The sequence below is a fragment of the Labeo rohita genome, chromosome 12 (genome assembly GCF_022985175.1).
Source record: "Labeo rohita strain BAU-BD-2019 chromosome 12, IGBB_LRoh.1.0, whole genome shotgun sequence".
In the NCBI taxonomy this organism is placed as follows: domain Eukaryota; kingdom Metazoa; phylum Chordata; class Actinopteri; order Cypriniformes; family Cyprinidae; genus Labeo; species Labeo rohita.
In genome coordinates this window covers 11,184,437-11,210,615 of record NC_066880.1, presented here as the reverse complement: position 1 = coordinate 11,210,615, position 26,179 = coordinate 11,184,437, and the positions used below count along the sequence as shown (strand labels likewise).

The 26,179-nt window shown below is 34.8% G+C and overlaps 4 protein-coding genes across 5 annotated transcripts; 1 reads left to right on the top strand and 3 right to left on the bottom strand.

Moving 5' to 3' along the window:
• Positions 1-2,486: 2,486 nt before the first annotated feature.
• On the bottom strand, positions 2,487-7,438 carry LOC127173746 (pleckstrin homology domain-containing family S member 1-like). The gene is made up of 13 exons (XM_051123688.1): positions 7,361-7,438; positions 6,979-7,021; positions 6,768-6,868; positions 6,561-6,664; positions 6,327-6,479; positions 5,683-5,755; positions 5,218-5,391; positions 5,048-5,133; positions 4,865-4,921; positions 4,262-4,336; positions 4,032-4,124; positions 3,251-3,383; positions 2,487-3,165 (listed from the first exon to the last, which is right to left on the bottom strand). Exons 2-13 carry the CDS (start codon positions 6,998-7,000, stop codon positions 3,100-3,102), a joined length of 1,137 nt encoding a protein of 378 aa, XP_050979645.1. The 5' UTR covers positions 7,001-7,021; positions 7,361-7,438; the 3' UTR covers positions 2,487-3,099.
• Positions 7,439-10,365: 2,927 nt separating this feature from the next.
• Positions 10,366-14,167, bottom strand: LOC127173748 (pleckstrin homology domain-containing family S member 1-like). The gene is made up of 12 exons (XM_051123689.1): positions 14,071-14,167; positions 13,736-13,776; positions 13,531-13,631; positions 13,329-13,447; positions 13,089-13,241; positions 12,575-12,635; positions 12,295-12,468; positions 12,125-12,207; positions 11,948-12,004; positions 11,403-11,495; positions 11,140-11,272; positions 10,366-11,054 (listed from the first exon to the last, which is right to left on the bottom strand). Exons 2-12 carry the CDS (start codon positions 13,752-13,754, stop codon positions 10,989-10,991), a joined length of 1,059 nt encoding a protein of 352 aa, XP_050979646.1. The 5' UTR covers positions 13,755-13,776; positions 14,071-14,167; the 3' UTR covers positions 10,366-10,988.
• A 1,048-nt stretch (positions 14,168-15,215) lies between these two features.
• Positions 15,216-18,744, bottom strand: plekhs1.4 (pleckstrin homology domain containing S1, tandem duplicate 4). Of its 2 annotated transcripts, none has more exons than XM_051123690.1 (9): positions 18,583-18,744; positions 18,080-18,125; positions 17,901-17,995; positions 17,682-17,797; positions 17,309-17,443; positions 16,935-17,010; positions 16,434-16,490; positions 15,857-15,958; positions 15,216-15,765 (listed from the first exon to the last, which is right to left on the bottom strand). In XM_051123690.1, the coding sequence occupies exons 1-9, from the start codon at positions 18,700-18,702 to the stop codon at positions 15,706-15,708; spliced, it is 807 nt and encodes a 268-aa protein (XP_050979647.1). In that variant the 5' UTR covers positions 18,703-18,744; the 3' UTR covers positions 15,216-15,705. The 2 variants fall into 2 exon arrangements, with proteins under 2 accessions (XP_050979647.1, XP_050979648.1); XM_051123691.1 differs by having other exon boundaries at positions 17,901-17,962.
• A 2,678-nt stretch (positions 18,745-21,422) lies between these two features.
• Positions 21,423-26,074, top strand: si:ch211-28p3.4 (probable E3 ubiquitin-protein ligase TRIML1). The gene is made up of 6 exons (XM_051124819.1): positions 21,423-21,782; positions 21,876-21,971; positions 22,060-22,293; positions 23,121-23,140; positions 23,443-23,585; positions 23,762-26,074. The coding sequence occupies exons 1-6, from the start codon at positions 21,762-21,764 to the stop codon at positions 24,337-24,339; spliced, it is 1,092 nt and encodes a 363-aa protein (XP_050980776.1). The 5' UTR covers positions 21,423-21,761; the 3' UTR covers positions 24,340-26,074.
• The last annotated feature ends 105 nt before the right edge of the window (positions 26,075-26,179 follow it).

Here is a 26,179-nt window from a genome sequence, read left to right as displayed (position 1 = left end):
CAGACAGTTCTGGTGATAAAATAAGTTGTTCCTGGTTATATGTGAGTTCATGTTTAAGATCCCTCCCCTGTGACTGTGTCTGTCATTCCTTTTGGGAACTTACCGGACAAACATGTTCATGGAATTGTGGCAGCGTGCAAAACATTATACTACAAACAAATGTAGCTTCTGAAGCACATATTGTAAGTTGTGACTGTATTATGTACACATATATTTATTTATAGTCTTACACAAGTTTCTTGAACTATAGTTTTTCATGCAATTTTTATGCTCTTGTAGCATATTTATTCTCTATGCACATGCACTCTTAATTCCACTGGGTTTTTGGTTCCCTTGATTATTCAGCTTAAAGGGGTCCTATTATGCTCTTTTACATAGTCTTGATTTTGTTTTGGGGGTGTACTAGAACATGCTGTCATGCTTGGTGGTTCAAAAAACGCATTATTTTTAACATAATTTACATTATTACAATACATTTCTCCCAGCCTGGTACATATGGCTTGATTAGTTCCAGGTTTAATGAAGGCCCGCCTCCGAAAAACGAAATGTGTTGTGATTGATTAGTTGTCCCACTGCATTGCGATTGCCAAACAGCTTAGACAGTATTTCAGTACTGCCACGCCCCTTGTCAAAGAAGCAAGTTCTGTGTACATCTGTTAGCGCAAGCTAGATTAAAGTGATTCTTACATTTTGAATATTGATATTTTTCTTACAAAAACACATTGATTTGCTCAAGGAGGCCTTTATTAACCCCCCCAGAGCCATGTGAGGCACTTTTTATTATGGATGGATGCATATTATTGGACTTGTTTTGAACTGATGAGGAGAAACACCCGTCTATGGCGTTCTAAAGCTTTGAAAGTGCCAGGATAAATTTTAATAGAACTCTGATTGCATTCATCTAAAAGAAGGAAGTCATATACACCTAGGATGCATGGAGGGTGGGTAAATAATAGGGGAGCGTGGTGCACAACCTAACACTTTTTGAATCTCTCAGTTTGTGTAAATCGACGTGGGATTCAGAGTATCATTTTTGATCCACGTTATTTTCACGTTATAATCACTGATTAGCCTAGCCTATTCTAGTGCAGGTTTATGCATTTTGAAAAACACTTGCGTTATAAGTGAAGCTACCTACATTGTATGATGAATAAATCTCTTACCACACACTGCACACATCTGCGGTGCGTTATGGCTCTGACACGGCAACCGGAGTAGATTGCGGCTTTGGTATGTGTTTCGACCCCCTGTACTGCACCATCTGCGCTGCGTTACTGCTCTGAAGCGGCCACTCTAGTCAATGCTTGTGTTTATACCCGCCGCGCTGCGACTCCTTGAAGCGGTTCTCCATGCTGCATCGCCAAAGTTAGGCTAATCCCCCACCTCATCCCTATCCTCCCTCCAACAATTAGAATTTCCATGGGCGGGATTTAATTTAATGATATTCTAATTGACCGTGTTGTGACATCATTGCATTCGGGAAAACAAACATTGTAGTCCAAAGAAGCCGTTCATTGTAGTTTTTGAATAGGGATTTTTAAAAAACGAAATATCTCCTTTTGGAGTGGACTTTGAAATTTGTAACTTTGTAGATATTTTTTATGCCCAAAAATACACACCACACACTGACTAACGTTCAAAAAGTTAAAAAGCATAGTAGCACCCCTTTAAAAAAACTTTCTGTATATTATGCACACTATGTATAAAATGCATGACACGTTTTCAAGTCAGAATTGTTAAAGCTTTACCTTGGGATCCAACAGTCTGTGTGGACGATTATTTAAGAAGAAGTGAACCATATGTTTTAATGTACACTGTCATGGCACTTTTCAGCTACGAGTGAAACGCGAGGCGGCGGTCTGAAGTTCGCAGTTTTCCCGGGATATAGCAGCCCATCGCCGGCTCAGATTTCAGCGACACACCGGCACGAGAATTGGCACTATTTCGGTTAAAAACACAACAGAGAACCGTTTAATACACTTGAATTAAAATATTAATTTTAAATGTTATATTATTATTTCACAAATGCTTGTTTAAACGAGTTTAAATGTATGTAAAGTTGAAAACTATGCTGCATAATTCAATTTGTCTTAGATTTTTTTCCTTGGATGTTTTCACTTATTAATATATGTTCACGTTTTGATTATTAATGTTGCCTCTGCTTTTAAATTTCCAACCTATTTTTGGTTCATTTCAAGCCAGCAATAGTAATTTTCATTCAATATTTGAGTTAAACTAAAACAACCCAGCATGTTGGGTCAAAGATGTAACCCAACTGGGTTTGTCCATATTTGACCCAGCATTGGGTTACCAAAATAACCCAAATTGGGTTGTTTTAAGCCAGCGTTTTTTAGAGTGTATGTCTGAGAATAGATTCTAGACATTTCTGAAAAAATCATTTCTAATTATGTTAAAAATATATGTATATTTGTAACATTTATAAAACTATTGCAAAAAATGTTTCAAAAGTTTAATAATACTTCACATTGTAACAAAGTGCAAATACATGCTATTTTACAACATAATTCATGTGTAACATTACATAAGATACATGTTATTCAGTAATCATCAGTCTAAAGAGTGTCTGAAACATTTGAATCAATACATAATAACTTGGAGCAATATATGATTGGTTAAAAGCTTTGCAAAACAAATACACAATGACAGAAAAGATGTATATACACAGTATATAAAGTACCTCATACTGCATCTTTAAACAGGTTAAAATACGTGAAGAGTTTAGAATTGTGCATTTTTCAATGTGAATTAACCTTCATACTTATTATAAAGTAATACTTGACTCTTGTTCTTCACAGTAACACATGTGAACTAATACACCCGTTACCACTCACATAGTTTCATGTACATATATACAGCCTAAATGTTACTTTTCTTTCACTCATTTTTCACAAATTTGACATTTTAAAGACACATCTAAAGAGGACAAGCTACTTTGGATAACCTGTCTGGCTCTTCTGTTCTTCATTTACACCTTGTTTTCCACCTGTATGATTTGACTTGAATGATCTGTAATGTCCCACAGACACATTTCTCATGTCTTAATGGTGAATTCACATGAGATTTTATTTCATGTCTTTATTATGATGGGCAGGGTGCAGAGTGCAGAGGCTGGGATCCTATAAGCCGCCGAATAGTGAGTTTTACCTGCAGGTAATTTCAGTAGCATTATTTATAGCTCTCTGAATGTAGTGGAAAAATAACATTCTTTGACTGTGAATCATCATCTTACCTCATCCTTGCTTAGTCGTCTTAAGTATGTTTGTATCTCTTCGACTGTGTCTATAAGCAGGTCATTGAAGGCCAGGATCTGATCCCCCTTATGGAAGAGACACGAATCCTGAATCTTCCGACAGTCAGAGACACTGGAGAGAACAAATATGAACACACAGCAGTGAGAATTATAATACAATGTAAGCTGTTCATTTGCACTCTTGTTGATGTTTTCAGGACAAAACAGATATTAAAGGAGAAGTCCACTTCCAAAACAAATATTTACAGATAATATACTCACCTCCTTGTCATCCAAGATGTTCATGTTTTTCTTTTTTCAGTCGTAAAGAAATTATGTTTTTTGAGGAAAACATTTCAACATTTTTCTTCATATAATGTACTGCTATGGTGCCCCATTTTGAACTTCCAAAATGCGGTTTAAATGCGGCTTTAAACGATCCCAAATGCAGTTGTAAACGATCCCAGGCGAGGAAGAAGGGTCTTATCTAAACGCTCGTCTTGCCTTGCTGTCGTTGAACTCTGTGTACTCTGGCTCAACACAGTTAGGGTATGTCGAAAAATTCCAATCATATTTTCTCAGTTCAAAAGTTTAAAATCGAGGCACTATAAAAATGCTGAAATTCTTTTCATCAAAATACATAATTTCTTTACGACTGAAGAAAGAAAGACATGAACATCTTGGATGACAAGGGGGTGAGTACATTATATGTGAATCTTTGTTTTGAAAGTGGACTTCTCCTTTAAAACTCTAAAAACTTAATTATCAGTGAGAGTTGTACCATGGTTTGCCCTCTGCCTGAGTCAAGATCAGACTGTTTTTCAGATCATTTTGACTAACGCAGATCTCCTTCTCAACATGTGTGTGCATTTCACTGCAGAAAAGAAATATGCATTGATATAATTAAAAAAGATGCCACATTTTTCATGCTAAACGTAGCTGTTTTATGCGTTATATGATGTCATTCAGGTGCATTCAGCAGAAAAATGATGCACTGAAGTTCAAATTTACCGTTTATTTTCATTGTCCTTATTCTGGTTGACTGCACCATTGCAGGCAGAGGACTTGTGACCATTAATAGAAGTGCTGAAAAAGACAACAACAACAACAAAAAAAAAGATTAACTAAATGTATTTTATAAACACTGCTGGTCAGTGCAGCAAATTTGCTTGTCCAGCTTGAACATGAGGAAAATTATGTGGCGAACTCCTAAAAATGCAGATTTCTATATGACTGGATTTTCCTTGCAAATGTTTGCAAAAGAACAGTAAAGGTGAATTGTTCTAGTCAGAGATAACTGCATCTCGTAAGAAGTTAAAACCATGCTGAATGTTGGCTTTAGTCCTAACATTCATTCGTGACCAGACCTGTTCAGCAAGAACAGCAAGAACAGCAAAACGCGCTATTCAGCAACACTAAGATAAGAGTTGTTTTGTAGTCTTTAAATAAACAAAGAGTCACATCTATATGTAGCATCTAAGGGATAGAGGGGAATAAACATAGTGAACACATTACACTGTGTCAAGCAGCACAGACACTCAGTTTATCATATCTCACACTACTGACACAATAGTGCATGAGCTACATAAGAGTGAATTAAGAATTCAGAATTACTTTTTCTGCATGCATGTAGTGTCCGCCTCCTGTTGGTCAACTTTTAAAGCTTTTTGCCTAATCAGAAAAGATCACAGAAAAATAAATTAAAATGTGTCTGAGAAAACTGTATTTGATTAACAGAGTACATGTTTTATATTCCACTAGTCCAGTTAACGGGGAAACGTGCTCTCAGACACTTACAATAATTCCATGCACATGTATTCACTTTCCTCTGAAGATTCATCCTGCATCTCTTCCTTCTCATCTTTTTCCTCAATAACTGGAATCTGCCGGATAGAGGTTTGAATTTTATTCTTTAATTTATGTGCATACTGTATGTTGAAGAAACTCTGTTTGTAAATGTGTAAAACCTTAAGAGCTGCTGGTATTGGAGGTTCACTAAGCCTGCGAGGGTAGTCATAATGGCTGTACGGTGACGGGTAAGTTAACATTAGTTCAGGTGCTGATCGTCTGCCATCAGGCTGATCCTCAGCCTTTGGTTCCGAACTTGTCACAGGTTCAGATGCTGCTCTAGATCTGTTGTCCTGTGCGAAAAGTAAAGCATGTTGTAAATAAACTGTAGATAAATATACATTTTTAACATTTAAATATCTAGACAAAACAACAAATTACATAAAGTAATAATAATATCAAAAGCAATTATATCAGCAAATGGTGGCTGCTTTGAAGAAGATAGTTTTGAATGTTTTTGGACACTGCATTATTGCCATATTTTCTTTTGTTATTTGTTATTCAGGAAATAAAAAAATAAAAAAAACAAACCTATAATAGGTAGTTGTGCGTACAAGTGAAGAGAGAGATGTTTTAATGTTTACCTGAAATGTATTTTGTGAGTTCTGGGTTTTTAGTACTTTGATTAAGGCATTTAGCCAACCATCCACATCATCACTGAAAACATTAGAAAACATTCAACATTACTAAAAAACTGCATCAGTTGTTTTAAAATGAAAATTAAAAGAATTCATTCTAGAGTTATATTTCCAGTATATATAACATATTTAAAAGCAGAATGATTAAGCTACTGCTTAAAGGCTTCATGAAATCAGCATTTTACTCACGACTCAGAACATATTTTGAATTAATTTCCAAATAAATGTGATTAGATGAACCAAAAAAGTAAATTTTTATTTTATTTAATTACTCGTACAATGTCTTGTTCTTTAATTTTCTCCTTTTATTGTTCTGTTATCTTGTTTATAATTGAATGCTATGCATTGGAAATATGCTTAGTCATGCTGATAAAGCTTTGTTGACCGATTCTGAAGGCTCAGTTATAAATGTGTATATCTGCTTCTGTGTAAATGGCTTCAGAACTAATATACATGGACTAAAAGCCACAAAACTTTCATTTCAATTTAATGGAAGCTTTGATTATTATTTTTTTGTAAGCATCATGCTGGCTTTAATGGAACTATGTGGTGATGCAAATTGAAAAACGGTCAAAATGATGGTAGCAAACCTGTTTTCTCCAATGAGGAAATAGTCTCTAGAGTGTTTTGCTGTGTCTTCTTCCACTTTGAAGAACAGCACAGAGGACGGTGAACACTTGAAGTTTTTCTGGATCCAGTCCCACTTCTGATGTGTCTCAGGGCCAATAAACAGCAGGCTGATCCTTTAAGACACAAAGACACCCTCATTATAGTGTGAAAATACTTCATTTATTTGTTTATGACTTTGGCAGTCTTTTCCTTACTTAGAAAGGTCTATCTCTTTTCTTTCATTGTTTGTAAGATATGTCAGCTGGTAGGCGTCTTCACTTATTTTGGAGAGCACAAAGAAACGACGCTTCCATGATTTCTGTAACAGATATATAAAACTGCTAAGTTTCACAAACAGAGAAATTGTCTTTGACAGACTGCAGATATTTTGGTTTCAGGTTGAATTGCAATATGAGACGTACAGTGTTTTTAGTCAGGACCGATGAAGGTGGAGACTTGAGCAGGTAACCAGTGTACAATTCCTGCACCATCGGTGGTTTGTTGTAAAATACTGAAGTTACTACTGCGGAAACATAATTAAAAGAATATTAAACAGATGCCGCTCAGTTTAATTTAAGTTTTTCAGTTGTTCTTTTGATCATCTCATTTTTCTCAATAGATTTTTAGACTTACTTGGTTTCCTTTTGTTGGACATCCTGACGATGTTGCTTTAGTTCTAAAATAGTTGTGAAATGTTTGAGTTATTTACTTTAAGCCACTTTGATATATCTGATAGACAGATGTAAACAACAGTGATTTATGATTTTGTAAAAAGAAACAAAATGCAGTGTCAGCACAAGACCAATTAAAATGCAATGGAAATTAACCCTCCACCATATTTCAAATATATAATAACACTTTATATTATAACATTGCATGGTGTCTTTATGAAAGTTTTAAACTCTAATTCTAATTCTCACATGAATAGTATCAGCATTAATTCTTTACAAGTTACAAGCATAGCAAAGTGGAATCATCATATCAATAGCCATATTCTGTAAAATTATTGCCTTACCCTGTGTCACCGTAAAAAAGGTGTTCAGTTCTCACAACGTGTGTGTTATGATGTTTGGAGGAAGCTAAATGCCTTTTGTCTCTTCAAGAGTGTTGTGCTGGTAAAAGGAGGAGTTGCTGGTTATAGGTAATCTCAGGTTTAGAATTCCTCCCCTTTGACTGTGTCTGTTTGGAAAACACCAGACAAACGTGTTCATGGTATTGTGGTCTTGTGGAAACCATTGTACTACAAAAAGAAATGTAGTTTCTGAAACACGTGCAGGTGAAACATGCACATATGCACTCATAGTCTTAGATACAAGCTTTTTCCCATTTATTATGGTTATTTATGCAGTTAGAAGCTCTTGATTCCCCTATGAATGCAAGAGGTGACCTAATAAGTTACCATGCCAAAAAATAATTCTTTCTTTCCTTGTGCGCTGCTGGGGACTGTAAGGGGAAATCTTGACTGATGGATTTCGGTAAATACCCTAATGCTAATTGTCTTTCCTCCACCATTTTTCCCTGGGTTCTTTCCAAGTGTAACATATTCTTAACAGGTTGAGATAGGGTTGGGAAGTAATTCGGTGATTTTATCACTGATGGCATCTGATTTTGTATCTCCAAGGGTTAAATAAATGTGTAGTGGTCTATATAGTATATAACAAATAAATGTACATTTTTTTTTAAACTATTTGAATGGACACTAACTAATGATCTAATATGCATTATAATCATATATGCAATAATTTTAGTTAATACTTTGAATAAAAGTTAAACTAAATCTAGATTTTATAGTGATAAACTCTGTTATATTGTAGTGTGTATTGATACATGTGAATGCGTTTCATTGTTGTGCTTTGTTTGTTCCAGATCTAAAAATAGATGCAAAATTCTGACTTTTTTTTTCCATCTTGCACTAAACACATTCTGATAATTATTTCAACTTAGGCACCTTCTTCAACCCTGAAGTAAGCCTATGGGCGAGACCTCAGCTAATTAGTCATACATTAAAATAATATGGCAAGACACACCAATTTGCTGGACGTCAATGAGACTCATAAAATTTACAAATGGCCGCACCCGCTATTACAGAAAAAAATAAGGTGGCTAACGCTGTAATTGTACAAAAAAAAATGAATTTGAGAACAATTTGAAACACAGGGAGAGCCAAGAATAAACTTTTATAATAAAAGGATGTGTACAGTATAAAACACACCATCAAAAGTACTACACTGATTAGGAATTAGAGTAATACATACAGTACAGTATAAAAATAGTTGTGTTAAAACAGGTCACATATTTACATTATTTCTTTACTTTTCAGATCAAGGCAGGTTATGAAGAACACATAAAACATAAAAAACACACATTTTTAAATATGCTACAAAAAAATTCTGTATACTGAGGTATTGTTCTGGTCTGGTCATCTACTTTAAAGGGTTACTCCACCCCAAAATGAAAATTTTGTCATTAATCACTTACCCCCATGCCGTTCCAAACCCGTAAAAGCTTAGTTTGTCTTCAGAACACAATTTTAAGATATTTTGGATGAAAACCGGGAGGCTTGAGACTGTCCCATTGACTGCCAAGTAAATACCACTGTCAAGACCCAGAAAAGTATGAAAGGCATTGTCAAAATAGTCCATCTGCCATCAGTGGTTCAACCTGAATTAATGAAGCGACGAGAATAGTTTTTGTAAGCAAAGAAAATAAAAATAACAACTTTATTCAACAATTCGTCTCATCTGCATCACCGTAGCACCATTTTGGAGAATATCCGCTGGACACAAACTCAGTACGCTGTTCTGTGTCAGCCGCACAACATTAAAACATTAACAATTCAACTATCGTCATCTTCATGATTTAATTCTGTAGTCAGTTCTGGCAGAACCTGATTTTACCAAGTGCGACATGTTCCTGGATCAACATCTTTGTTGACCCTGGAACAACACTGTGATTAACCAATCAAATTTGAAAAAAACAGTTTATAGTTTTTGTGAAGTTTAGGCTTACAATCAATGTTTGGTGCATTTACATTAGTGTCATTCATCTATCATTTCCTTTGATTTTAGGGATTACTCATGGGTAAGATTAGGTTTAGGTGTAGGGATGTGGTCAAGATTAAATTTTTGGATTTTAAATGTTGTTCCAGGGTCAACAAAATATGTTGAGGAACACATCTAACTCAGCAATATCAGGACGTGCTCAGTTCTGTCTATTAGTAAAGTATGTTTGTGTGTAGTGGGCTCATGGGTCACAGATAATGGCAGCACTTATATTACATATTTTGTTTGACCCTAATCAGTTTTCTGTCATTGGCCCAATATGATGATTTTATTTTCTTATTGCACAACTACAAATTAAGTCAATAATCAGAAAAAGAGGGGTGAATTGGTCACAGCAACTCTGACAGCAAAGGGTTAACAATTCCTTCGCAATAACAAGCAATATTTCTAAAATTAGCAAACCTGTTTTTTCTCTCTCTCACACACAAAAGGCAGACTGCCATGTGCCAACATACCTGCTCATTGTCTATGATTGCAGAGGGTTACTGATGCGTCTCTTTGACCCAAATATCTTTATAACAGATGTTTAATTCAGCTTAAAGAAATTATTTGTATACCATGCACACTTGGGTATGGAATGTAAGAGACACATTTTCAAGTCATAAATGTCAAAACATTATCTTGGGGTTCAAAAGTCTGTGTAAACAATTATTTAAGATATCAAATAAAGCAGTGAACCATGTGTCTTAATGCAACTTTCAGAGACTATTTGAAAATAGTCAAATCATATTGATTATTTAACTATTTTTAAGACCAAGATTAGAAAAAAATACAAAATGTAATACATTTCTGTAAAAAATAATCTCTAATTATATTAAAAATGTATGTATATTTATAACATATATATAAAAAATTGCAAAAAAATGTTTAAAAAGTTTAATAATACTTCACATTATAACAAAGTGCAAATACAAATGCTTTTTTACAGTATAATTCTTGTATATATTACATAGGCTACATGTTATTCAGTAATCATCAATCTAAAAAGTGACTGAAACATTTGAATCAGTGTATAATAATGCTCTTAACCTTGCTCCTAACACATTATTGATTAAATGCTTTGCAAAACAAAATACACAATGACAGAGAAGTTGTATATACACAGTATATAAAGTACCTCATAGTGTTAGAATTGTAAAAAAAGTGCATCTTTAAAGAACTTAAAATACATGAACAGCTGGAACTGTAATTTTTCAATGTGAATTAACCTTTATACTTATTATAAAGTAATACTTGATTCTTGTTCTTCACATTAACACAGGTGAACTAATAAAAACACTACCACTAACACAGTTTCATGCACATATATAGTCTAAATATTATTAATTTCACATTTTATGGTCAGTGAATCTAAGATTCACATTGTTTTACATATTTACATGCTTAATATACAGTCAAAAGTTACTTGTTAAGACAAGTTACTTTCAATAACCTGACTGTTTTTCCTCTTCTGTTCTTCATTTACACCTTGTTTTCCACCTGTATGATTAGACTCGAATGTATGAGCTTTAATGTCCCACAGATACATTTCTAATATCTTAATGGTGATGAATTCACATGAGATTTTGTTTCATGTCTTCATTATGATGGGCAAGGTGCAGAGTGCAGAGGCTGGGATCCAGTAGGCCGCCGAATAGTGAGTTTTACCTGCAGGTAATTTCAGTAGCATTATTTAAAGCTCTCTGATTGTAGTGGAAAAATAACATTCTTTGACTGTGAATCATCATCTTACCTCATCCTTGCTTAGTCTTCCTAAATATGTCTGTATCTCTTCTACTGTGTCTATAAGCAGGTCATTGAAGGCCAGGATCTGATCCCCCTTATGGAAGAGACACAAGTCCTGAATCTTCCGACAGTCAGAGACACTGGAGAAGAAAAGGATGAACACACCACAATGAGAAACATAATACAATGTAAGCTGATGTCATGGTAATGTATTCTCTATTAGGATAGGATACATTTTAAACTGTAATTAATTATCAATGAGAGTTGTACCATGGTTTGCCCTCTGCCTGAGTCAAGATCAGACTGTTTTTCAGATCATTTTGACTAACGCAGATCTCCTTCTCAACATGTGCATGCATTTCACTGCAGAAAAGAAATATGCATTAGTAAAATTCAAACAGATGGCACATTTTTCATTGTAAAAATAGATGATGTCATTCAGGCGCATTCAGCAGAAAAATGTAGTGGTAGCTTTTTCAAAAGATGCATTAAAGTCTAAATTTACCATTTCTTTATATTTTTCAAAAATGCAGATTTCTATTAAACAACTGGATCTTGCATGCAATGTTTTGCAGAAGAACGATAGGTGAATTGTTCTAGTCATAGATGATTGCAACTCTTTAGATGTTACCAAGATTAACCATGCAACATTTATCTGTGAACAAACCTGTTCAGCAAGAATGGAAGTTTCTAAACAACAAAACAACCACTCAGCAATGCTAAGATATGTGTTGCTTTGATTCTTTATCATATCTCACACTACTGTTACAGTAGTGCATGAACTACATAACATTGAATCAAGAATTCAGAATTACTTTTTCTGCATGCATGTAGTGTCTGCCTCCTGTTGGTCAACTGCCAAAGCTCTTTGCCTATATGAGAAATAGAAAAATAAATAAATTAAAATGTCTTAGAAAATTGTATCTTATTAACAGAGTACATTTTACATTCCACTAGGCCAGTTAAGGGGAGAAGTGCTTTTAAACACTTACAGTGATTCCATGGACATGTATTCACTTTCCTCCAAAGAATCATCCTCCTCTTCTATCTCATCTTCATCCTCAACAACTGGAATCTGCCAGATAGAGGTTTGAGTTTTATTCTTTTAAAAGAGCGTTTGTGTGAATATGTTGAAGAAACTGGGTTAGTAAATGTGTAAAACCTTGTGCGCTACTGGTACTGGAGGTTCGCTGAGCCTGCGAGGATAGTCATAATGGCTGTACGGTGATGGGTAAGTTAACATTAGTTCAGGTGCTGACCATTTGTCATCAGGCTGATCCTCAACCTTTGGTTCTAAACTTATCACAGGTTCAGATTCTGATCTACATCTGTTGTCCTGTGAGCATATCACAATAATAAAAAATGAGTATGTGTGTCCAAACATTTGATAGGTAGTTTATATATGCATACATGTAAAGAGAGAGAGAAAAAAAATAGTTTACCTGACATTTCTTGGTCTTCAGTACCTTGATTAAGGCATTGAGCCAACCACCCACATCATCACTGAAAACACCAAAGAACATTTAACGCTACTGAAAAACTGTACCAGTTGTTTTAAAATGAAAATTAAAAGTTTAAGCTAAAAGACTTTTAGAATTATATTTCCATAATGCATATAACAACATTTAAAAGGGGAATGATTATGCTACTGTGTAAAGAAATCAGTATTTTATTATTTTATTTACAACTCAGTGCATTATTTTTAAATAATTTGCTTATAAATGTGAAGAGGTGAACCACAAAAGTTAATTTTTAAAAGTCAATCATTTTATTTGTTTTATTCTTACTTTGTCTTTTTCTTTTATTTCCCCTTTGATTTCATGTATCTCTTTATTTACTGTCTAATTTATATTTTAATACTACATATGCTAATTTTCTTTCTTTCTTTTTTTTTTTTTTGGGCTGCATCATGCTGGTTTTCATGTAGTGATGGCAGTCAAAACGATGGTAGCACACCTGTTTTCTCCAATGAGGAAGTAGTCTCTAGAGTGTTTTGGTGTGTCTTCTTCCACCTTCAAGAACAGCACAGAGGATGGAGAACACTTGAAGTTTTTCTGGATCCCGTCCCATTTCTGATGTGCCTCAGGCCCAGTAAACAGCAGGCTGATCCTTTAAAACAGAAAAAAATTTAATTATAGTGTGAAAATACTAAATACTTCATTTATTTATTTATGACTTTGACAGTCTTTTTCTTACTTAGAAAGGTCTATCTCTCCCAAAGGCTTGTCTTTCTTTTCATTGTTTGCATGATATGTCAACTGGTAGGCGTCTTCACTCGTTTTGGAGAGCGCAAAGAAGCGACGCTTCCATGATTTCTGTGACAGATATATAAAACTGCTAAGTTTCACAAACAAAGGAACTCTCTAGATTTCATGTTGAATTGCAATATGAGACATACAGTGTTTTTAGTCAGGGCTGGTTGAGCGGGCGACTTGAGCAGGTATCCAGAGTACAATTCCTCCACCGTTACTGGTTCACTGTAAAATTTTGCGGTTGCTGCTGCAAAAACATAATTAAAACAACATTAAACACAGTTCAATTAGAGTTTTTCAGTTGTCTTCTTGATTATCTCATTTTTCTCAAGAGATTATTTGTAGACTTACTTTTATTTTTGTTGGACATCCTGATGTTGTTTGCTTTAGTTCTAAAATAAATGTGAAATGTTTGAGTTATTATACTGTAATAAACTGAAACAATAGTGATTTGTGATTTTGTAAAAAAAAAAATAAAAAAATGCAGTGTTGACACAAGACCAATTAAATTGCAATGGAAATTAACCCTCCGTAATAATGTTATATAATAACATTGCATGATGTCTTTATAAATGCTTAAACTCAAATTCCAATTCTCAGAGTATCAGCATTATTTCTCTACATGTTGCAAGCATCACAAAGCAGAATCATCACATCAGCCATATTCTATAATATTATTGTCTTACCTTGTGTCACTGTAAAAATAGTGTCCTCTGAAGAGGTATTCAGTTCTACAACGTGTGTGTTATAATGGCAGTTTAGGAAGAAGCTAGAGGCCTTTTGTCTCTTCCAGAGTGTTTTGCTGGTAAAAGGAGGAGTTCCTGCTTATATGTATGCTCAGGTTTAGAGTTCCTCCCCTTTGACTGTGTCCGTCATTTGTTTGTGGAAATTACCAGACAAACGTGTTCATGGTATTGTGATATTATCGAAAATACTACTAAAAAAAGTAAATTTGAAGCACGTGCCACTGCAAATGAATGTGCACATATACACTCATAGTCTTATACACAAGCTGACACTTTCTCATTTATTGGATTGTAGTTACTTATGCAGTTATAAGCTCTTGGTTCCTCTTATGAATGCAAGAGGTTACACAATAAGTTACCTTGCCAAAAAAGAATCCTTTCTTTCTCTGTATGCTGCTGGAATTTGTAAGGGGAAATCTTGACTGGTGGATTTCAGTAAATACTCTAATTGTCTTTCCTCCACCCTGATTTTTTTCCAAGCGTAACATGCTCTTGGTAGGGTGAGGTGGCATTAAGAGTGTTTAGGTGGTTTTATCACTGATGGCATTACATTTGTGTCTCTAAAGATTAAATAAATTTGTGGTGTAAGGAAAAAGCACTATGTAACAAACTAGTTAATGTTTGTGTACATAAAAGGTGTGTAAGTATGAGAATATTTTTAACTGTTACACCCTGCTTGTTCCTGGGTTAAAAATAAATGCAAGCTTCCTGGCACTGATTTATCTAACCTGTCATTTCTACAGAATGCACAGATACAGATCAATTAGATAAACTAATTTTGAAGACAAATTGGAATTCATATTGAAAGCAAAGATTTTATCATAGGAAACCTTTCTAAATAAAAAGGAAAAAATACACAAATAAAGTAATGTACTTAATTTGTTAGTGGAATAAACCAAAAATAAAAAAAGTCATTTTAGGATATCAAGAAAGAAGACGTTGATGCTAGAGAACAGACATATCAATAAAACTGATATCAGAAATCTTTTATTGAAAGAACATACAGTATAGTTTTAGTTAAATGTACATGTTAAAACGGATCATAGTTATATTTTACTTTCTTTACTTTTAACATTAAACCAGTTTATACGTTTATAAGAACTTACATTTGTAGCAAAACATGCTTTTTAAATATATATTTAATACATATAAAAAAAAAATCTATATTTTCTGTATTGTTCTGTTTTTGTTTTTTTTTGTTCTAAAATGATTGTCTTGTGCTCATTTCCCTTAACTGGTATATGTATTTTTGTGAATTATGTGAAATTTGCTATCAGTAAATTAACAACATTTGCAGTTCATCTCATTATCACTATCAAATCAGGTGTCCAGTTTAGTAATACTGTAAAAACATTATTAATTTTGGTTTGCTTTAGTGCAAGTTGGTGAAACACAATATATGATTGACATATAAAGAATCCTGTTCAGCTTTACATTTATTTGCAATTAAATTCAACATATTACTGGAACTGTAAAAATAAAACAACAAAACAGATATATCTTAAATGCAGTCTTGTTTCCAGGCTGTTGGTTTGTTGTGACAGTGGCGGTTGAGGATGAAGCCTGAGTTGTTATTCATTCTGACAATCCATCTGTGTCGTCATCTTCATAACTGATTTCTGTTGTTAGTTTAGTCTGTCGTCAGCAACAGGAGGGTGAAAATATTAGTAAGTATGGTTGAGTGTGTAAGTGTGTACATCATCTTGTGTTGTTTGCATGCACCTGCCTTATTACTCCTCTTTTTTACTGGAGAAACATAGATGGGCTCATGGGTCACAGATGATGTTGACTCATGTGTAACATATTTTGTTTCACACCACTCAGTTTGCTGTTATTGGCACAAAATAGATGATGATGTTATTTGCTTGTCTCACTGCATTATTGCACAGCTACAAATGAAGTCAAATAATAACCAGAATATGTCAAAGGGATTGAACTGGTCTTGTTACTCTTACAGGTTAAAAGAATCATATTACAAAATTAACAAGCTGTGTTTCTAAAATTAGCAAGCCTGTTTTTTCTCTCTCTCTTTCCAGACAGCATGCAGATTGTTTTAGGGGATGCAACTTGCAAAAAAGTTTCATGCAGCTGATTATGGTTTTAAATCACGGTTAAGTTGAACTAAACGGTGTCTGTTTCTTCAAGTGATTAAAAATGATTCTCAAAAAAGGTTGGGAAACTTTGCATTGGGCAATAAATATAATACCAAAGATGGGCGTCATAGAAAATAATAAAACCTGTAATACCAGTTGGCAACATAAACAAAACCTATTTTTAGCAGCTCGTTCCATGTGCAAGCATACCTGCTTATCCTCGTCTGATTGTGGGGGTTCACTAATGTATCTGTTCGACCCATATGTCTGTGTGACAGAGGTTTCATTCAGATGATTCAGCTTAAAGAAATAAATTGTATGTCATGCACACTTGCACTGTAAAAAACAATTTGTTGATTCAGCTTAAAGTAATTTGTTACCCTGCTGCCTTAAAATTTTAAGTTCAGTCAACTTGAAATGTTAAGTTGCACTAAGTGACAACTTAGATATTTGAGTTCATTCAACTAAAAATTTTAAGGCACCTGGGTAACAAGCCCAGCTTTTAAGTTTAACAAACCAAATTGTTTGTTTAGTCAACTCAAATATCTAAGTTTTCACTTAGTACAACTTAACATTTCAAGTTGACTAAACTAAGTTGAGTTTACTGAACTTAACATTTTAAGTCTGCAGGGTAACAAATTATTTTAAGTTGACTCAACAAATTGTGTTATTTTGTTTTTTACAGCGTGTATATGAAATGCAAAACATAACCTTGGGATCCAGCAGTCTGTGTGTACGATTATTTAAGATGTCATATAAAGCAGTGAACCATTTGTCCATCTCCCAACTGCACAAACATGTTAAATTGCATTACTTAAATCATATCTTGACTATTCAGCTTAAAAAAAATAAATAATAAAATAAATAAAAAATAAATAAATAAAATTATATATATATATATATATATATATATATATGTATGTGTGTGTATGTGTGTGTGTGTGTGTATATACATTTCTGTAATTAATTTCTTATTCATATTTATAATGTATGCGTATTTCTAAAATATTTCCACTGAATTTATGCTATGAAAAAAACAACAACAAAAAATTGCCCTAAACAAAGCAAACACATTCAAGACAAACCTGTTTTCTCCTATAAGGAAGTAGTCTCTTTCTGGTACTCTAATAAACATTACACTGGAAGAAGAACATCTGAAATTGTTATGAATCCATTTCCACATAGAGTGCATCTCGGGGTGCAAGAACATGTATGTGACCCTAAAGGACAGAGAGAAAAACAGATAATTTTTTCTGTGTTCACACAATGCAATACTTATTGTACAAGGAAAGTCTGTCAAGTCAAACTGTGATGTTGAATAGATAAGACTGCTAAGACTGCTTAGCAGCTAAGCTGCTAAGCTACTGTGGAAGGCTGCTAGGCATTTGATGGTGTAATGATACGATACAGGAAGTCTAATTAGTTATAAACAGCGCCGAGTGCAAATATTAGACATACTGAGACAAGTCGATGTCTCCCAGTGGTTTGTTCTTCTCTTCATTTTTGTAGTACTTAAGTTGGCATACATTGTTTCTGTACCTCAGAAGAACAAAAAACCTCCTTTTCCATGATTTCTGCAAAAAAGGGAAAGGAAAAAATACAGCACAAGAGAAATTAGCACAATGAGGCTCACTGATGTACTGACATATTTATGTATTCTCTTCTAGGGAAGCATACCTGTGACTTGAACTGATTCTCCGGGGGAGATTTGTAGAGGTATCCAGAACACATTTGTTCCTCTGCTCCATGTATGTAAAACACATAGTTATTATCTGCAGAGACAAATAATCTATTCAAAATAGTCACATGTTAATTTTAATTACATTATAAGATCACAGTGCTTTGAAAGAACACACCTGCCATTTTTTCAGTTATGGTGAATGGAATGCTGTCAGCGTGAACCTGAGAACAGAATAAGCTGTGGTTACATATTCAGTATTTTAAATGATTTCAGATGGCAGAGTCTTGAAACTCAAGGTGTTTTAAAATGGTACAATCACACTGGGTGCAATCTGTCAGAAATATACTTGTCTGTTAGCTGAACAATAGGTACTATTGTGAGCAGCACAAGCAAGAAAAAAAAAGTAAAACAGTTCCTCAAATTGACAACTGACCTAAATGTAGTTTTGTTTGACATATTTACTATTTACTTTTTTTTTTAATATATACTAAATTGTGACTTATAGTAAGATCTAATTTGCTATCATTGATGCTGTTGTAATATAAATCAGACTGCACAATTTCTTAATTATTGCTTTTGGATGCAGCAATCAGAATTATAGAAGTCACAAATATTGTTTTAATTTAAAAAGAATGATTATAATATTATTAATTGACTAAAAAAGTATGGTTTCTGTACCTGATATAGATGCTGCCTGTCTGTGAGAACACAAAATGTGGTTAAAATATATGAGGAAGTTTCACCATTGGTGAAAAATCTTAGGAGTGATGTCACAAGGAAGGCGGTGATTTGAGACATGCACTCGAACAAGAAAAACTTGTCAGAAAGTACTTGTCAAGTTTAAACCCACTTTTTGTACTCACTATTCAAATAATGTAAGACTATATTATCGTTTCTGTAATATAAGATACATTATTGCCACAGATTGCATGTTGCCACAGATGCATTGCCAGACTTGTAGTCTGACACTGAAGGTGAAGTCGTTTCTGCCACCACTGAACTGAAGTCCTCCCATCTGCCACTGGATATAAAACAGAAAGCCCTGCCTTGAATTTACGCCATTGGTTGAGTCAAAAGTTGCTATGTGGAGCTAGTCGGGAAACTTGAACAAACAGAGCAATGTTTTGATAGAGCTGTAGAGTTTAAATTTTTGCGGAAATAAAAAAAGATATTAGACTCAAATTTCCCCATATAAAAGTGCAAGTAGTTGGATACTGGATTGGAGAAAATTCCAAACTTCCAGAACAACAATTTACAGATAATGTACTCACCCCCTTGTCATCCAAGATGTACATATCTTTCTTTCTTCAGTCGTACAGAAATTATGTTTTTTGAGGAAAACATTTCCGGATTTTTCTTCATATAATGGACTGCTGTGGTGCCCCGAGTTTGAACTTCCAAAATGCAGTTTAAATGTGGCTTCAAACGATCCCAAATGCGGTTGTAAATGATCCCAGCTAAGAAAGAAGGGTCTTATCTAGCAAAACAATCAGTTATTTTCATAAAAATAATACAATTGATATGCTTTTTAATGTCAAATGCTCATCTTGTCTTGCTCTTCCCGACCTCTGTTTTTTTCTGGTTCATGACAGTTAGGTTATGTCGAAAAACTCCCATCTCATGTTCTCCCTCAACTTCAATATCGTCGTATGTCACTGTTTTACTGTGTTGTTAAGGGTGTTTGATCTTCTTTGCATGTTCACTTTGCAATGACTGGGTCAGAATTTTGGAAGTTCAAACTCGGGGTACCATAGTCCATTGTATGGAGAAAAATCCTGAAATGTTTTCCTCAAAAAACAATTTCTTTACAACTGAAGAAAGAAAGACATGAACATCTTGGATGACAAGGGGGTGAGTACATTATCTGTAAATTGTTGTTCTGGAAGTGGACTTCTCCTTTAATTACTCATCCTCATGTCGTTCCAAACCTATAAGACCTTCGTTCATCTTCAGAACACAAATTAAGCTATTTTTGATGAAATCTGAGAGCTTTCTGACCCTACATAGACAGCAATGTAATTACCACGTTCAAGGCCCTGATAGGTAATAAGGACATTGTTAAAATAGTCCATGTGACATCAGTGCTTCAACCTTATTTTTATGAAGCTACTAGAATACTATTTGCAAACAAAACAAAAATAACAATTTTAACAGTTTCTTCTCTTCCTATGTCTGAATGCCAGAACATCCATGCATTGAAGAAATTATTGAATAAAGTTATTTTTTCTTTGCGCACAAAAAGTATTCTAAATTCATAAAATTACGGTTGAACCACTGATGTCAAATGGACTATTTTATCGATGTTCCAACTACCTTTCTGGGCCTTGAACATGGTAGTTGCGATGCTGTCATTGCAGGGTCAGAAAGCTCTCAGATTTCATCAAAAATATCAGAATCAGATGTTATGATGATGAATGAAGGTCTTACGAGTTTGGAATGATATGTGGGTGAGTAATTAAAGACAGAATATTCATTTTTGGGTGAACTATCCCTTTAAAAACAAGCTGTCAACAAAGAGTGAATTTTTACTATCATTTTTACCACAGAAAATGACATATTCTGATTTGATTTCACACACACACACACACACAAAAAAACTTTTTTTTTTAACCTTACCTCACAATTTACATTCATATGCACACCAGAAAGTTGTGTATTGCAAAAAAGCTGCTTAGAGACTGTTTGCCTTTGAAAATGTGAGACATGTAAGATGGAAAAAATGCAATGGCCCGTCTGACATGTTAAAAAAACCACACCATAGCGGTGTTCGCATTTACACTTGCCGCACTGATTACTGTATGTGCTTTTCAAAAAACCTGTCAGAAACTGTTCACGTTTGTAAAAAAAAAAAAATAGAAAATTGTAAAGTCACGGTAAAGTGCGTTTTAAACGACAGCATGACATGCATGTTATAATCAAGACCATCTATGTACAGAAGTATCAGGTTCATTTGCATTATTTATGCAACATGAAAAACCAGACAAAAGTTTATCTGCTACATTCCAAAAGTCGGCTTTAAAGAATCTTGGCCGTAACCTTACGCTTGCTTAGTGTAAAAACCCCTGCCCTAATTTCCAGCCATGTGTTAAAATTGTACTGTATCAATCAACAAGACATCACCGGCTTGCGTCAGTTCCCACGCGCCTGCTCACCAAATGCCTTGAGGCTGAATAATTGTTTCTCAGTGGCGCTGTGACGGGAACTTGCCCATTATGTGTTGGGATGTAGAAAGACAGGCGGCAGCTGCAGGTGGTTTATCATAGGCCACAACCCAAGCGTTCCTACTCGCACGCCATTCATAGAATTCGTATCAGTCATTACAAGGGCTAACAGGGTCATGGCTAAAACCTATAATTGGTGCTACCTGCTCCATAAGTGTTTATGAACTATTTGGAATTTGTCCCAGGCACTTCTGTAGATGAAAACCCTGACAATTTTTTCCTCAATGTTTAAACTGGCCACCTTAAATTTGAACGTCCAAATATTAGGTCTTGCGAAACATGCTTTTATGAGTCCTCCACATGAGAGAGTGATATAAATAGAGGCTTTCTTTGGCTAGAAGATCTGCTTTGTTTCTCTTTTTGGGCACAATGTACGCAGACTACAACAGGCCCAGTACAGCTCCTTCAGTCCTTCAGCCAGATTTACGGACCCCAGTCGTACAACACGAATACTTCCCAGGGCACAGGAACAACAGATGGACCATCACCCCTCCCCCATCCTTGGCATCTTAACTGTACAGTATAAAGCTCAAAGTTCGGGGCTTAGGCTAGTCATTTGCCAGTGGAGAATAAGACTGGAAAGACAATAGAAGACCAAATTAAGTGAAGAACTGGTAGTAGAGTTGAGTTGAGTCAATGATGAAGACACAAACTCAGGTAACAATTCAATGAAATTCTATTCATTATGATGGATATTTGTAACAGATGTATTTTTGACTTGATTTTGACCTTTGTAATATAATGTTCAAGGACACCCCGACGAAACATCAGGAGCACCTGAAGAGACAAAGAGACATTTTGGCTTTCCGAATGAAGAAGCTGTCGACAAAACAATCTGACTTCAACGTAAGCTGGCGGAACTTGCATTAACATCTGACTAAATATGGCAGATGACTATGATGCATCTCACTGAGTGTCCTTTATTATTCCACAGAGCAAGACTGCGACTCTAAAAGAGAAGATTAAGAAGAAATATGATGACATGAAGAGGGTTTTGGATGAGGATCTGAGAATTACACTGAGCCAGTTGGATATTGAGACAGAGGCCATGGAGAGAACTATTGAGGACAGCATTGAAAAATGCTACCACCTCACGCAAGAAATCGATCAGCAGCTTGCTGAACTGTCTGCACAGATGGAGAAAGATCAACATCAGGGTCAAGAGAAGGTGCATTTTTAGTCTAGAATGGTGTCCTGTAGCAAGTTTTCAGATGGTGTATAGCTGAGGTAGTAACAGAATGCTTGAAGGTTTAAACCGTTTTGTGCTTAAGACTTTTTTTTGGTACTTTTTAATTCCAAGGACCATCACATGTGATTCCTTAGATATAAAGGCAGTTAAATTATCATTCAAAAAGAAATTAATACTTTTATTTGGTAAGGATGCAGTAAATTGATCAAAAGTGACAGTACAGACTTGTAGTTCTTATAAAAGATTTCTATTTTAAATAAATGCCTTCTATTTATCAATGTAAATATGGGGTTTTTCTGGACAAAAATATGAAGCAGCTTGACATTTTAACACTGACAATAATGAGAAATATGTGTGTGTGTGTGTATATATATATATATATATATTTATTTATTATTATTATCTTTTTTTGCATACCTTATTTTTAAAATTCCCTGTCTACGTACAGTAGATCAATTAGGGCAACTCCACAATTTTATGAAATTGTATTTGTATATGTGGAAATGTTGTACTAATAGCTCACATTTGAACTATAATTTATCCATGATCCATACTGTTAAAAAGCAGCAAGCAGAATACAATGTCAATTTTATAATTAATTATATAATTATTTATAAATTACCTTAAACACAAGTTAACTATATAAGCATTTAATAAATGCATATATATATATATATATATATAGGATACCTTATTTTTTTAATTCTTTAATTTTTTTACAGTAGATAAATTAATTCATGTTGCTCACTTTTTTAACCATGATTTTTCATTTTTAACCATGTTTTTTTCATCTTTTTTACTTACAGATGTCAGAGATGGAGGAAAGGTAAGTAGTGTTGCAGTTTTGGAATTGTAGAATTTGGTTTGTGGTCCATGATGGAAATTTATGGTATAGACAGAAATTTAAAGTATGTAACACTCCAGCGTTACTGGAACATGTTAACCTACTTTGCTTTTTTTCATTGAAGTGGTTTACTTGGTTTGACAAATGCTTGTTTTCATTTGTGAGACAGAAAAATGGTCTAGTAAACTGCGCCAAGCATTCAGTCAAGCAAGCAAGTTGACGTTTCCGCACAACAGTTCTTCCTGCATGAGCATTTTTCTTTGCTTATTCTTCCTTGTTTATAGGATAATGGAGGCTCTGAAGAAGACAGATCCAGAGTTAATACAGATGGACGAGTTTAAGAATGAACAGCTGCTCGGCTTGACCATCAACCTGCTGCTGTTCATACGCTCTCAGGTTCCTGTCACCAAGAAACTCTTCCAAAGCTGTGAGGATCTTCACATTTTTACATGAAAATTACACTAGCGCTTTTAGTATGTACTGTAAAAGTTCTGCAATGTTTTTTTAAACACAAGCTAAACCTGTTTTGTTCTCAAATCTCTCACAAGGAATTAGTTTCTAAATATAGTTTATAATTTTACAATGCCTTTGGCACTTTTTCAGACGCTCAAGAAGTTGTTCTGGATTCTGACTCTGCTCACCCAAAACTTATTATTTCCCCTGAGGGCGACTTAGTCACTTACACCGATACCTGGCAGGACGTTTCTGAAAACCCGTCTCGATTTGACACAACCCTGAATGTAATTAGCCGGAAGGGCTTCACAGATGTTCGCAACTACTGGGAAGTACAGGTAGCTGGTAAGACATACTGGGAACTAGGGCTCACATACCCCAACATCCCTAGGAAGGGCAAAGAGGAGGACTGCTGGTTGGGCCGTGGCCCAACGTCCTGGTGTGTTGAGTATTTCAGTGGCGAATACACGGCCTGGCACAATGGCGTTCCCCACGAGCTCACCCATGTAAGTGGGAGATGTTTTCAGCGCATTGGCATCTTCTCCAGCTCAGAAGGAGGTTTGGTTTGTTTCTTGGGGGCTGATACCATGACACCTCTGTACAGTTTTTGTGCAGGAACCTTCACAGACTCTCTCTACCAGGCTGTCTGTCCTGGTCATGACAACCAGGAGACCAACAGGAAACCGCTGATAATTTGCGATGCCTCAAAATCCCCCCCAATCTTGTGATGGACTGTAGATGAAGGTTGGGGTCTAATTCATTTATTTAGTGAGGACTCATTCAGTTAAACAAAAGTGACAGTAAAGATGTTCATAATGATTACCATTTTAAAAGAATGTGTTTTTTTTTTTTTTTTTTTTAAAGGAAAAATAAAACCCGCCCATTTACTCGTTCCAGGGGTAAAATACACATTCCCCTGGTAAAATTCACATTCCAGGGGCTAAATATCATGTTATTGGGTTACTTCACACCACGGACATTGAAAACACCCTGTGACAACAGTGTTAAAGTATCCCAATTCCACGGGAAAACCGTGGACTTGGCAACACTGACCCTGGGTATTAAGACTTGTATGGCTTAAAGGAGTAGTTCACTTCCACAACAAAAATTTACGGACAATGTACTCACCCCCTGGTCATCCAAGATGTTCATGTCTTTCTTTCTTCAGTCGTAAAGAAATTATGTTTTTTGAAGAAAACATTTCAGGACTTCTCTCCATATAATGGACTTCTATGGTGCCCCCAAATTTGAACTTTCAAAATGCAGTTTAAATGCCGCTTCAAAGGGCTCTAAAGATCCCAGCCAAGGAATAAGGGTCAATTTATTTACTTTTTAACCTCAAACACTTGTCGCATCTAGCTCTGTGCAAAGCCACTAGATGGCAAGCCTGCAACCATTAGCTGAAAAAGTGTAACAGCTAAAGCTAATGCTCTGGTCTGGCAGTATATGGGAAAGGAGACTTTTTGCGACAGGTGGGATTCAGTTTACGGCACTTCTAATTTATTCCTACGGTATCTGTAAACAGCCATTGAGTGTTGTAATGTGAGTGGTTATTAAAGGAAAAGTCCACTTCCAGAACAACAATTTACAAGTCATTTACTCACCCCCTTGTCATCCACGATGTTCATGTCTTACTTTCTTCAGTCATAAAGAAATTATGTGTTTTGAGGAAAACATTTCAGCATTTTTCTCCATATAATGGACTAATAATATGGTTTCTCCATATAATGGAAAATAATATGGTGCCCTGAGTTTGACAAGACAAGACGAGCGTTTGAGAATAAAAAGTATTTAAATTGTATTTTTTTGATGTACATAACCGATCGTTTCACTAGATAAGACCCTACTTCCTCGGCTGGGATCGTTTACAACCGCATTTGGGATCGTTTGAAGCCACATTTAAACTGCCTTTTGGAAGTTAAAATTTGGGGGCACCATTGAAGTCCATTACATGCAGAGAAATCCTGAAATGTTTTCCTCAAAAAACCTAATTTCTTTACGACTGAAGAAAGAAAGACATAAACATCTTGGATGACAAGGGGGTCATTATCTGTAAATTTTTGTTCTAGAAGTGAACTAATCCTTTAATATAACAAATGATGTCTCTTGCTGAAATATGTAGTAGAAATCCTATGAAAGATTTAAGTTATTTTAAAAAATCCACATTGTTTTATGCATATTTTGAACTATGGGGCTGCGCACCAAAAATAATGGCACCCACCATAATCCAAAATATGTATCAAATGATGTGGATTTTTTTAAAATAATGCAAATCTTTCATGGGGTTTCTACTATATATTTCAGTAAGAGACATCATTTATGTTATATTAAGCCACACAAGTCTTAATACACGGAATTCCATTTAACTTTCTATTCAGTCCCGGATAAAATATATCACGGTTTTCACAAAAATATTAAGCAGCACATGTTTTTTCAACATTGATAATAATAAGAAATGTGTCTTGCACACCTATTCAACATATTAGAATAATTTCTGAAGTATCATGTGACACAACAGTTATTTAAAAATGTATTTTTCATAAATATTTAAAATAATTCATAAAAAAG